The 13,841-nt window shown below is 44.7% G+C and overlaps 1 protein-coding gene across 8 annotated transcripts in view; it reads left to right on the top strand.

Moving 5' to 3' along the window:
- Nucleotides 1-13,841, top strand: part of LOC110525302 (multiple C2 and transmembrane domain-containing protein 1) — a 246,940-nt gene that overhangs the window by 58,239 nt on the left and 174,860 nt on the right. For 3 of the 8 annotated variants that reach the window (XM_090237034.1, XM_090237035.1, XM_090237032.1), the window contains exon 2: nt 3,886-3,978. The exons of 4 other annotated variants lie outside the window; for them this stretch is intronic. In XM_090237034.1, coding sequence (XP_090093160.1) covers nt 3,937-3,978 — 42 coding nt within the window. In that variant the 5' untranslated portion in view covers nt 3,886-3,936. Of the gene's footprint in view, nt 1-185; nt 315-3,885; nt 3,979-13,841 lie in introns of those variants that run through there. One more of the 8 variants, XM_090237036.1, reaches the window with a different exon arrangement.

Below are 13,841 nucleotides of genomic sequence, written 5' to 3'. Positions count from 1 at the left end.
GATCACAAAATGGCCGACCGCCAAAACTACAAGTCCCAGAAGCAAGGGGAACCCTCAAAGGTGGAGCCGACCCACAGATAAAGGGTCAAGAAAAACCAGGAAAAGGGAGAGAGAGTGCTGGAAGGATCTATGAACAATAGAGAAAGAGACAATAGAGATTGGCTGGATTTACCGTGTATGAGCTGGATTGTTTTGGACTTACCTGTTGGCGTTTGGACCTGGACCTACCGAGAACCCGATTCGTGTACCGAACCCTGCTATCCTTGACCTTGCCTACGGCCTGGGTGGACCAGGACGGAGAAACAAACACACAGGTACTGTCCTGTTCGAAATAACTCTCATTCTTGGGTGATTTGGTGACAGTTTATATGTTACCAGTTTTTGATTAGGTGCCAGAGCAATGAAGCTGTGCAAGTGGTCATGTGCTGAAAAAGTGCCATCTGGAAAAAAGAGCTGCACCTCCTGAATTTTTTAAAAGTTATTTGACAAAGGTAAGTGTCATAAAAACTGCAGAATATAATAAACTCTCAGTGGTGGGGGCACCCACTTGATGAGCGAAATAGAGGGAGCACTGGAGGAGGAAGCCACGGCATTTTGATAGAGTCCCATCATATTTGTCCAGGAGGGACAAATGGGCATGGCTGACCTAGGCAGACTGCTGAATGTGCTGGGGTGCTGGCTCACTGGGTCAACTCATGGTACAGGATCCTCTGCTCGTTGAAGGTGACGCTCCTTGAGTAAGATCTAGACGTTGAAGAATGCGGAGGACCTCATCCATCTCATGACATTTATTGGATATTTCAAACTGTTTTAACAAATCAAAAACTGAAAAATTGGGCGTGCAAAATTATTCAGCCCCTTTACTTTCAACTCTCTCCAGAAGTTCAGTGAGGTTCTCTGAATGATCCAATGTTGACCTAAATGACTAATGATGATAAATGCACCTGCACTGTGATAGTCTCAGAGGTCCGTTAAAAGCGCAGAGAGCATCATGAAGAACAAGGAACACACCAGGCAGGTCCGAGATACTGTTGTGAAGAAGTTTAAAGCCGGATTTTGATACAAAAAGATTTCCCAAGCTTTAAACATCCCAAGGAGCACTGTGCAAGCGATAATATTGAAATGGAAGGAGTATCAGACCACTGCAAATCTACCAAGACCTGGCCGTCCCTCTAAACTTTCAGCTCATACAAGGATAAGACTGATCAGAGATGCAGCCAAGAGGCCCATGATCACTCTGGATGAACTGCAGAGATCTACAGCTGAGGTGGGAGACTCTGTCCATAGGACAACAATCAGTCGTATATTGCACAAATCTGGCCTTTATGGAAGAGTGGCAAGAAGAAAGCCATTTCTTAAAGATATCCATAAAAAGTGTTGTTTAAAGTTTGCCACAAGCCACCTGGGAGACACATCAAACATGTGGAAGAAGGTGCTCTGGTCAGATGAAACCAAAATTGAACTTTTTGGCAACAATGCAAAACGTTATGTTTGGCGTAAAAGCAACACAGCTGAACACACCATCCCCACTGTCAAACATGGTGGTGGCAGCATCATGGTTTGGGCCTGCTTTTCTTCAGCAGGGACAGGGAAGATGGTTAAAATTGATGGAAAGATGGATGGAGCCAAATACAGGACCATTCTGGAAGAAAACCTGATGGAGTTTGCAAAAGACCTGAGACTGGGACGGAGATTTGTCTTCCAACAAGACAATGATCCAAAACATAAAGCAAAATCTACAATGGAATGGTTCAAAAATAAACATATCCAGGTGTTAGAATGGCCAAGTCAAAGTCCAGACCTGAATCCAATCGAGAATCTGTGGAAAGAACTGAAAACTGCTGTTCACAAATGCTCTCCATCCAACCTCACTGAGCTCGAGCTGTTTTGCAAGGAGGAATGGGAAAAAATTTCAGTCTCTCGATGTGCAAAACTGATAGAGACATACCCCAAGCGACTTACAGCTGTAATCGCAGCAAAAGGTGGCGCTACAAAGTATTAACTTAAGGGGGCTGAATAATTTTGCACGCCCAATTTTTCATTTTTTGATTTGTTAAAAAAGTTTGAAATATCCAATAAATGTCGTTCCACTTCATGATTGTGTCCCACTTGTTGTTGATTCTTCACAAAAAATACAGTTTTATATCTTTATGTTTGAAGCCTGAAATGTGGCAAAAGGTCGCAAAGTTCAAGGGGGCCGAATACTTTCGCAAGGCACTGTATGTCAGTTGGCTGCTGCTTCCATTTTGTGAGGTAGTATTCTGTAACGGGGATGCAGGGAGTCAGGAAGCAGGTGCAGTCGGTTGAGTTTAATAGGAACGAACATGGAGTAAATACAAAACCAGGAGTAGATGATGGGTTGCCAGGACCGGTGGTTAGTACACCAGTGACGTTGAACGCCGGAGCATGGAAGCGGGAATAGATGTGACAGAATTGGACCATTTTCCTGTCTTGCTAAGCAATCAAAATGTAACGAGTACTTTTGAGTGTCAGGGGAAAAAAGTACATTATTTTCTTTAGGAATGTAGTGAAGTAAAAGTAAAAGTTGTCAAAAATATAAATAGTAAAGTACACATACCCCAAAAAACTTTAAAGTATTTTTGCTTAACTACTTTACACCACTGGGCGGTTCTAGTGTTAAGGGGAGTTCCTACAAAGCCATTGACTAGTTCTGTAAATGTGTATAGTGATCCTTAGTGAGCTATTGCTCTAGCCTCCACCATCCCAACAGGGCAAACACACACTCAGCAGAAATGTTTTGGACCCCTGTGTTGGTTGTAATTGGTCGCTGTGGGCTGGTTGTGCATTCACTGTGGCTCTATGTCCTCATTAACCCACATAACTGAAAAGGTTGGCATCTCAACACTGCTCGTTTTAGCATGTTATGCTGCCTTCTCTTGCTTGGTAGTTATTGAAAAGAATAGGAAGGGGAGACAATGTGAGGGAGGAATATGAGGAGACGTAAGGAGAGAAGGACGCACAGTGAGGTGACTGTTTGATGGTGAAGTCAGGTCAATAAGACACAGTGAGGTGACTGTTAGATGGTGAAGTCAGGTCAATAAGACACAGTGAGGTGACTGTTAGATGGTGAAGTCAGGTCAATAAGACACAGTGAGGTGACTGTTAGATGGTGAAGGTAGGTCAATAAGACACAGTGAGGTGACTGTTAGATGGTGAAGTCAGGTCAATAAGACACAGTGAGGTGACTGTTAGATGGTGAAGGTAGGTCAATAAGACACAGTGAGGTGACTGTTAGATGGTGAAGTCAGGTCAATAAGACACAGTGAGGTGACTGTTAGATGGTGAAGTCAGGTCAATAAGGAGGAACAGGGAGAGAGGATGAGAGGAAGCAGAGGAAGAAGAGGGTGCAGGACAAGAGGAGAAGGAGAGGAAATGAGTGAGGAGGATGGTCAGGACTGGGATGTTAAGGAATGTGTGACTAAAGTAGGGTTATCGTGGAGTTTTAATGTATGCTGGTCTACAGAGTATAGTGAGTGCTGCTACGCTGGTTCTGAGTGCTTCGCCCTGCTTCCTCTCTTTACATCACACAATCCCACGGGATTAAACAGTCAGTGTATTTTTACCTTAGCTCAATGTGTGTGTGTGTGTGTGCATGCGCACCTAGGCATTGCTGCATGCCACTGTGTGTTTGTTTGTGTAGGCAGATGTGATGGTTGCATATCCTCTTTTGTGTGTGTGTGTGTGTGTGTGTGTGTGTGTGTGTGTGTGTGTGTGTGTGTGTGTGTGTGTGTGTGTGTGTGTGTGTGTGAGAGAGCCAGCCAGCCAGCCAGCCAGCCACAGAGATGGGAGTGGACATGTGGGGTATTTGAGAGAACCTCCCTCACAGCTGATTGCCCGTTGCTACGCTGTGTGTGTCTCATATAGGACAGGAAGCCAGTGGTAGCAGCTGTAGTGTGGAGCTGGCTCTGAGTCTGGATGTTAGCACTGTCTCTCTCCTCCGTGGGACGAAGCCTGACTGTAGGTACACACACACACACACACACGCTAATGGTCATTGTTTTATGTGCTACTGTATTGTATTGGAGATTATTCACACACCTGTTCTAGTGGGCAGTTCTAGTGGGCAGTTCTAGTGGGCTGTTCTAGTGGGCTCTTCTAGTGGGCTCTTCACGTGGGCTCTTCTCGTGGGCTCTTCTCGTGGGCTGTTCTCGTGGGCTGTTCTCTTGGGCTGTTCTCGTGGGCTGTTCTAGTGGGCTGTTCTAGTGGGCTGTTCTAGTGGGCTGTTCTAGTGGGCTGTTCTAATGGGCTGTTCTAGTTAGTGTGAGGGAAGCTGTTGGTTTAAATTGGGCATGGAGTCTCGTTTGAACAGCGGATTGTAAAGGGGCCGGGATGATACCAGTATCGCGATACTCATTAGTGTCATGGCAAGGAAACAAAATACGAAGCGGATTTAACTTGTTTAGGAAAACCTCCCTAATGTTGGAAACAAACATCATTATGTCTAACTTGCCTAGTTAAACAAAGGTTAAATAAATAAAAATTATGTTGTCATCCAGAATCACATTTATTTATTTTCCAAACTATAGCACACAATATTTTACATCCAGCAGGTTTTTAAAAGACCAAAGGTTTGGTCTTCTCTGTGTTTTCAATTTTGCCATGGAAAAAACATTACAATACTGGTATCGTCACAGCCCAAGATTGTAACCCAGTGGATTTCAGAGGTGTTAAAGGAATATACATTTCCTGGATCAGCTAAAAGTCTCTTTAAGTACGGAGAGTAGCAGAGAAGGACCGTGTGTGTTTGTATACTTTCACAAGCATTAGTATCTACCTTGCTTTTGTCATGCTTTCAGTGCTCAGTGTAAAAGGACTATGTTGGTATTTTTGCACTGTAAACCCGCTCTCCAATGGTAGATAGATGCTGGTGTGTGTGTGTGTGTATACCTGTGTTTGTGTTAATAATTGATGTAGGCTGATCGGCGAGTCGTAACCAGTTTCCAAATATGTGGAACTTGGGGAGGGTGCTGAGGCTTGTATGACAGGGGAGTAGCGAGGGAGAGAGATGGTAGGGAGGGGGAGAGATGGGAGTGGACAGGGAGAGATAGATAGGGAGAGATGAGAGAGGGGTAGGGAGGGAGGGAGGGAGACAGGGGAGTGGAGAGGGAGAGAGGTGGTAGGGAGGGTGAGAGATGGGAGTAGACAGGGAGAGATGGGTAGGGAGAGATGAGAGAGGGGTAGGGAGGGAAAGAGATGGGAGGGAGACAGGGGAGTTGAGAGGGGGAAGGGAGGTGGAGAGGGGTAGAGATGGGAGAGGGAGCGAGGGTTAGGGATGTAGAACGAGGTAGCGATGGGTGTGGAGAGGGAGCAAGGGCTAGGGAGGGGTAGGGTGGTAGAGTTTGGAGTGAAGAGGGAGCGAGGGGTAGGGAGGTAGAGATGGGAGGGAGAGAGGGGTTGGGAGGTAGAGAGAGGTAGAGATGCGAGTGGTAGGGAGGTAGAGTGAGGTAAAGACCGGAGGGAGAGAGAGGTAGACAGAGGTATTGATGGGAGGTAGAGAGAGGTAGAGAGATGGGATGGAGAGGTAAAGAAGTAGAAATGGGACGGAGAGGTAGAGAGATGGGTGGGAGTGGTAGAGAGCGGTAAAGATGGGAGGGAGAGAGATAGGTAGAGAGAGAGAGATGAATGTTGAATATTTGAGATGATAGATGGGTACAGAGAACAGACATACCTCTCCTCCGTCTCTGACGGTCATGGTTTGATGGAACATGACAGCGGCTCAGTGGGATGGAGGGGTGGGATGGAGGGAGAACATTTTCGGAGTCTGGATAGGCGGGGGGGGCATTAAGGCTAACGTCAGCCCAAGCTTCACCACCCAGGTTCTGAGATGTACTATACAGTGCGTGATCAGAATGAAAGGAATACAGAGCTGGTTAGACTGGAGGAGATGGCATGAGGTGGGAGTGTAGGAGGCTGCTTTAGGAGGGATGGTAGTTGACTGATTGATTAGCTACATGTACAGTTGAAGTTGGGAGTTTACATACACTTAGGTTGGAGTCATTAAAACTAGTTTTCAACGACTCCACATTTCTTGTTAACAAACTATAGTTTTGGCAAGTTGGTTAGGACATCTGCTTAGTGCATGATACAAATATTTTTTCCAACAATTGTTTACAGACCGATTATTTCACTTATAATTCACTGCATCACAATTCCAGTGGGTCAGAAGTACACTAAGTTGACTGCCTTTAAACAGCTTGGAAAATTCCAGAAAATGATGTCATGGCTTTAGAAGCTTCTGGTAGGCTAATTGACATCATTTGAGTCAATTGGAGGTGTACCTGTGGATGAATTTCAAGGCCTACCTTCAAACTCAGTGCCTCTTTGCTTGACATCATGGGAAAATCTAAAGAAATCAGCCAAGACCTCAGAAAACATTTGTAGACCTCCACAAGTCTTGTTCATCCTTGGGAGCAATTTCCAAACGCCTGAAGGTACCATGTTCATCTGTAACAACAATAGTACGCAAGTAGTATTGCGACCACGCATTCATACCACTCAGGAAGGAGACGTGTTCTGTCTCCTCGAGACAGCATCATGTTGTGGGGGTGCTTTGCTGCAGGAGGTGCACTTCACAAAATAGATGGAATCATGAGGCAGAAAAATGATGGGTCTTCCAAATGGACAATGACCCCAGGCATACTTTCAAAGTTGTGGTAAAATGGCTTAAGGACAACAAAGTCAAGGTATTGGAGTGGCCATCACAAAGCCCTGACCTCAAGCCTATAGAACATTTGTGGGCAGAACTGAAAAAGCATGTGCGAGCAAGGAGGCCTACAAACCTGACTCAATTAAACCAGCTCTGTCAGGAGGAATGGGCCAAAATTCACCCAACTTATTGTGGGAAGCTTGTGGAAGGCTATCCAAAACATTTGACCCAAGTTAAAGAATTTAAAGGCAATGCTAGCAAATACTAATTGAGTGTAAGTAAACTTCTGACCCATTGGGAATGTGATGAAATAAATAAAATATGAATCTCTCTACTATTATTCGAACATTTCACATTCTTAAAATAAAGTGGTCATCCTAACTAAGACGGAATATTTACTAGGATTAAATGTCAGGACTTGTGAAAAACTGAGTTTACATGTTTTTGGCTAAGGTGTATGTAGACTTCCGACTTCATTTGTATGTACGCGGTAGTGATTGATTAGCTACATGTATGTACGCGGTAGTGATTGATTAGCTACATGTATGTACGCGGTAGTGATTGATTAGCTACATGTATGTACGCGGTAGTGATTGATTGGAGTACTATTATGGGGCAGCGTGGAGTAGCATGGATTATTACAGAGCATTATGGAGTAGTGTGGAGTATTATGGAGTAGTGTGGAGTACTATTATTGAGTAGTATGGAGTATTATTATGGGGTAGTGTGGAGTATTATTACGGAGCAGTGTGGAGTATTACTAAAGAGCAGTGTGGAGTATTATTACAGAGCAGTGTGGATTATTATTATTATTATGGAGCAGTGTGAGGTATTATTATGGAGTAGCATGGAGTATTACTACAGAGCAGTGTGGAGTATTACTACAGAGCAGTGTGGAGTATTATTATGGAGCAGTGTGGGGTATTATTATGGAGTAGCGTGGAGTATTATTACAGAGCAGTGTGGAGTATTATTATGGAGCAGTTTGGGGTATTATTATGGAGCAGTGTGGGGTATTATTACAGAGCAGTGTGGAGTATTCCTATGGAGCAGTGTGGGGTATTATTATGGAGTAGCGTGGAGTATTACTACAGAGCAGCGTGGCGTATTACTACAGAGCAGTGTGGAGTATTATTATGGAGTAGCGTGGAGTATTACCATGCGGCAGCATAGAGTATTATTGTGGAGTAGTGTGGAGTATTATTATGGGGTAGCATGGAGTATTATCATGGAGCAGCACTGAGTATTATTATGGAGTAGTGTGGAGTATTATTATGGAGTAGTGTGGAGCATTATTACGGAGTAGTGCAGAGTATTGTTACGGAGCATCGCGGAGTACGGAGCAAGATGGGAATTATAGAGCAGGGTGGAATATTATGGAGTAGGGTGGAGTATTATTATGGAGCGGGGTGGAGTATTATTATGGAGCAGTGTGGAGTATTATTACAGAGCAGTGTAGGGTATTATTACAGAGCAGTGTGGAGTATTATTACAGAGCAGTGTGGAGTATTATTACAGAGCAGTGTGGAGTATTATTACAGAGCAGTGTGGAGTATTATTACAGTGCAGTGTGGAGTATTATTACAGAGCAGTGTGGGGTATTATTACAGAGCAGTGTGGGGTATTATTACGGAGCAGTGTGGAGTATTATTACAGAGCAGTGTGGGGTATTATTACGGAGCAGTGTGGGGTATTATTATGGAGCAGTGTAGGGTATTATTACAGAGCAGTGTGGAGTATTATTACAGAGCAGTGTGGAGTATTATTACAGAGCAGTGTGGAGTATTATTACAGAGCAGTGTGGAGTATTATTACAGTGCAGTGTGGAGTATTATTACAGAGCAGTGTGGGGTATTATTATGGAGTAGTGTGGGGTATTATTATGGAGTAGCGTGGAGTATTACCATGGAGCAGCATTGAGTATTATTATGGAGTAGTATGGAGTATTATTATTGGGTAGTGTGGAATATTATTATGGAGCAATAGAGTATTATTATGGAGTAGCATGGAGTATTATTACAGAGCAGTGTGGAGTATTATTACAGAGCAGTGTGGATTATTATTATTATTATGGGGCAGTATGGGGTATTATTACAGAGCAGTGTGGAGTATTATTACAGAGCAGTGTGGAGTATTATTACAGAGCAGTGTGGAGTATTACTACAGAGCAGTGTGGATTATTATTACAGAGCAGTGTGGAGTATTATTACGGAGCAGTGTGGGGTATTATTATGGAGTAGCGTGGAGTATTATTACAGAGCAGTGTGGAGTATTATTACAGAGCAGTGTGGAGTATTACTACAGAGCAGTGTGGAGTATTATTGCGGAGCAGTGTGGAGTATTATTGCGGAGCAGTGTGGAGTATTATTACAGAGCAGTGTGGAGTATTATTACAGAGCAGTGTGGAGTATTATTACAGAGCAGTGTGGAGTATTACTACAGAGCAGTGTGGAGTATTATTATGGAGCAGTGTGGAGTATTATTATGGAGTAGCGTGGAGTATTACCATGCAGCAGCACATAGTATTATTGTGGAGTAGTATGGAGTATTATTATGGGGTAGCATGGAGTATTGTGGAGTAGCGTGGAGTATTATCATGGAGCAGCACGTAGTATTATTATGGAGTAGTATGGAGTATTATTATGTAGTAGTGTGGAGTATTATTATGGAGTAGTGTGGAGCATTATTACGGAGTAGTGCAGAGTATTATTACGGAGCATCGCAGAGTATGGAGCAAGATGGGAATTATAGAGCAGGGTGGAATATTATGGAGTAGGGTGGAGTATTATTATGGAGCGGGTGGAGTATTATTATGGAGCGGGTGGAGTATTATTATGGAGCAGGGTGGAGTACTATTATGGAGTAGCGTGGAGTATTATTATGGTGCAGCGCAGAGTATTGTGGATTATTATTATGGGGTCGTTTGGAGTATTACTACGAGGAAGTGTGGAGTATTATTATGGAGCCGTGTGGAGTTTTATGGAGTATTATTATGGAGAAGTGTGGAGTAGGATTATGGAGTAACACAGCGTATTATTATGGGGTAGTGTGGAGTATTATGGAGTTCTATTATGAAGTAGTTTGGAGTATTATTATAGGGTAGTGTGGATTATTACTATGGACTAGTGTGGAGTATTGTTATGGAGTAGTGTGTAGTACTATGGAGTAGTGTGGAGTATTGGTATGGGGTGGTGTGGAGTATTATTATGGAGTAGCGTGGAGTATCATGAAGCAGTGTGGGGCATTATGAAGTATTATTATGGAGCATTATGGAGTATTATGGAGTATTATGAAGTAGTGCGGAGTGTTATGGAGTATTATTATGGCGCGGTGTAGAGTATTATTATGGAGTATCATGGCTTTTATGTGGGGTGAAGACCTCAGCGATGTAAAGCAGACACCTGTGGCATCTCTCTATGCAAATGTGGGTTGTAGTGGCGGCTAGGAGCTGGATGATGCCTGCTTATTCATTCATGTTCTGTGCTGCGTTGACAATGACAGCTCCCCCGAGCTTACAGTCCCTTTCAGTGAGTTTGGTAATCACAACTCATTTCACATTCTAATTCAGTCCTTCATTTGTGGGTTTTTAGGTATGCTGCTCCGTTTGTTTTCTGACCTGATTCTCTGACTTTCTCTCTTTCCTTCTCTCTCTTTTTCGCTCTCTCTCTGCCTCATTCTCCTTCTCTCCCTTTCTCCCTCTCTCTCTTTCTCCCTCTCTCTCTCTCTCTGTCTCTCTCTCTCTCCTTTCTCTCTCTGTCTCACTCTCCGTCTCTCTCTGTCTCTCTCTTTTTTTTTCTCCGTCTCTCTCTGTCTCTCTCTTTTTCTGTCTCTCTGTCTCTCTCTTTTTCTCTCTCCGTCTCTATCTTTCTCTCTCTGTCTCACTCTCCTTCTCTCTCTTTCTCTGTCTCACTCTCTTCACTCTATCTCTCTGTCTCACTCTTCTCTCTCGTTTTCTCTCACTTTCTCGCTCTCCTTCTTTCTCTTTTTCACTTTCCTTCTCTCTCTTTTAGTGCCTCACACCTGGTAATGCCAGGCCGTGACATCCTGGTAATGCCAGGCCGTGACATCCTGGTAATGCCAGGCCGTGACATCCTGGTAATGCCTGGCCATGACATCCTGGTAATGCCAGGCCGTGACATCCTGGTAATGCCAGGCCGTGACATCCTGGTAATGCCAGGCCGTGACATCCTGGTAATGCCAGGCCGTGACATCCTGGTAATGCCAGGCCGTGACATCCTGGTAATGCCAGGCCGTGACATCCTGGTATTGCCAGGCCGTGACATCCTGGTATTGCCAGGCCGTGACATCCTGGTATTGCCAGGCCGTGACATCCTGGTATTGCCAGGCCGTGACATCCTGGCACCTCTCCAGCATGGCACAGAGACACAGGGATAAGTCCTCACGAGTTGTTACCTTGCAGTGTCATGATTAATGAACATAAATCACGATAAATGATGATGACAGCAACCATCGTCATAATAAATTATAATACTCCAGGCCGTGACAACTGCTGATGTAATTGGCTTTATAAAATAAACTTGGGGGTAGTTGTGGTTGGGCAGCTCTAACCCTGGAGGGACGGTTCCTTCCTGCTGGGAAGTTGCTGATCCGACTCTGTACTGTTCTGTACTGGGCTGTGGAGCATGTGACAGAGGTCTGGGGCTGGGCACACTGCCTACGTTGACTCTCTCAAGCGACCTCTCTACTCCTCCCAGAGCTAAGCCTAGTGGTGACGGACAGACAGGAACACAGACACTGCTCTGTCACTCTGTACCCTGTTTCTCTCCCTCTCTCTGTCTCTGCGTGTATGTCTCTGCGTGTATGTCTCTGTGTGTATGTCTCTGCGTGTATGCCTCTGCGTGTATGCCTCTGCGTGTATGCCTCTGCGTGTATGCCTCTGCGTCTCTGCCTCTGCGTCTCTGCCTCTGCGTCTCTGCCTCTGCGTGTCTGTCTCTGCGTGTCTGCCTCTGCGTGTCTGCCTCTGCGTGTATGCCTCTGCGTGTATGCCTCTGCGTGTCTGCCTCTGCGTGTCTGTCTCTGCGTGTCTGTCTCTGCGTGTCTGTCTCTGCGTGTCTGTCTCTGCGTGTCTGTCTCTGCCTGTCTGTCTCTGCGTGTCTGTCTCTGCGTGTCTGTCTCTGCGTGTCTGTCTCTGCGTGTCTGTCTCTGCGTGTCTGTCTCTGCCTGTCTGTCTCTGCGTGTCTGTCTCTGCCTGTCTGTCTCTGCGTGTCTGTCTCTGCCTGTCTGTCTCTGCCTGTCTGTCTCTGCGTGTCTGTCTCTGCGTGTCTGTCTCTGCGTGTCTGTCTCTGCGTATCTGTCTCTGCCTGTCTGTCTCTGCGTGTCTGTCTCTGCCTGTCTGTCTCTGCCTGTCTGTCTCTGCCTGTCTGTCTCTGCGTGTCTGTCTCTGCCTGTCTGTCTCTGCCTGTCTGTCTCTGCGTGTCTGTCTCTGCCTGTCTGTCTCTGCCTGTCTGTCTCTGCGTGTCTGTCTCTGCGTGTCTGTCTCTGCGTGTCTGTCTCTGCCTGTCTGTCTCTGCCTGTCTGTCTCTGCCTGTCTGTCTCTGCCTGTCTGTCTCTGCGTGTCTGTCTCTGCCTGTCTGTCTCTGCGTGTCTGTCTCTGCGTGTCTGTCTCTGCCTGTCTGTCTCTGCGTGTCTGTCTCTGCCTGTCTGTCTCTGCCTGTCTGTCTCTGCCTGTCTGTCTCTGCCTGTCTGTCTCTGCGTGTCTGTCTCTGCGTGTCTGTCTCTGCGTGTCTGTCTCTGCCTGTCTGTCTCTGCCTGTCTGTCTCTGCCTGTCTGTCTCTGCGTGTCTGTCTCTGCCTGTCTGTCTCTGCCTGTCTGTCTCTGCCTGTCTGTCTCTGCCTGTCTGTCTCTGCCTGTCTGTCTCTGCGTGTCTGTCTCTGCGTGTCTGTCTCTGCGTGTCTGTCTCTGCCTGTCTGTCTCTGCCTGTCTGTCTCTGCCTGTCTGTCTCTGCCTGTCTGTCTCTGCGTGTCTGTTTGCGTCACCACTCTTTTTTTTGACTGCAGATTTTCTTCCTGTGGTTAATTCCATGGTAACAGAATTGCGCTGAGATGATTTTTCATTTAAAATATATGCCAAACAAAAATCATTGATTTCTAAGTTGAACAAACCACACAACTCTATGCACAATTACTAGTTTTAACAATTTACACAAACACATTTACAAAAATAAATGTACTGTAAGAACTGTGCAGAAGTTGGTAAGATCATTTCAGTAAAATCTCCCTCAAGGTTTTATGCAACCACGTTTTCCCCAAAACTCTTAACTATCTGCTCTGAATTAAGATTGAAAGATGTCTGCAGAAAGAATGGGGTGTCAGCTATGACATGACAACTTGAGTTTGAAAAAATCTATTTTGGTTATTGAACCACAGTAAGTGAAGTGGATTTACACCCGCTAACAGAATTACATCATGGGTCCCTAATCTGTAGTACACAGAAGTGCATAATTATGGATATGAATGTCATTCTATTAATGGTATCTGAATAGGTACTCAAAGGTAAAAATATGCAATATCCTCCTTTGTATATTTGGGTCTTATTCTACCCACTTTCTATTATTGAGCTATGCCCCCAAACAAGACCACATTTGGTTGGTCAGGAACGTCTATTTTTCAATAGGTTGGATATCAAAGTCCAGTACAGTAGAGTCCAGTACAGTAGAGTCCAGTACAGTAGAGTCCAGTACAGTAGAGTCCAGTACAGTATAGTGTACTCAACTCTAGTATGCTCTAATGTCTACTGTACTAAACTCTACTCTACTGTATTGTGCTGTGCTGTACTATACGGTCCAAACTTGCGAATCCAACTGTGGTTTGTGACTACTACTTTCCCAGTCTAGCCAATTCAATTTCAGAAATACTGTTACAGATTTTTCAGAAATTATGTTACAGATTTGGTAGCAGAATTTAGAGTTTTAATCACTTCATAAATCAAACAAAATGGATATCAGTAAAATCACTATAACGAATATGGTATGTCTACTATTATCCTCACTCCTGAGGGAGAGAAACTGGAATATATCTGGAAGATTTATGGGTTGTTGGGAACGGTAAATTGCAAGACACAAGGCAATATTTCTTCAACTTACAGAAGTCTCCAACTAAATGTAAGTGTTGATATTAGTTGGCAGGGGTCTTTACTTGAAGATAACTTTTGATAT

This window comes from Oncorhynchus mykiss, chromosome 6 (assembly GCF_057628025.1).
Source record: "Oncorhynchus mykiss isolate SJ-2025 chromosome 6, ASM5762802v1, whole genome shotgun sequence".
Classification (NCBI taxonomy): Eukaryota; Metazoa; Chordata; class Actinopteri; order Salmoniformes; family Salmonidae; genus Oncorhynchus; species Oncorhynchus mykiss.
This window is presented reverse-complemented; position numbering and strand designations above follow the sequence as displayed.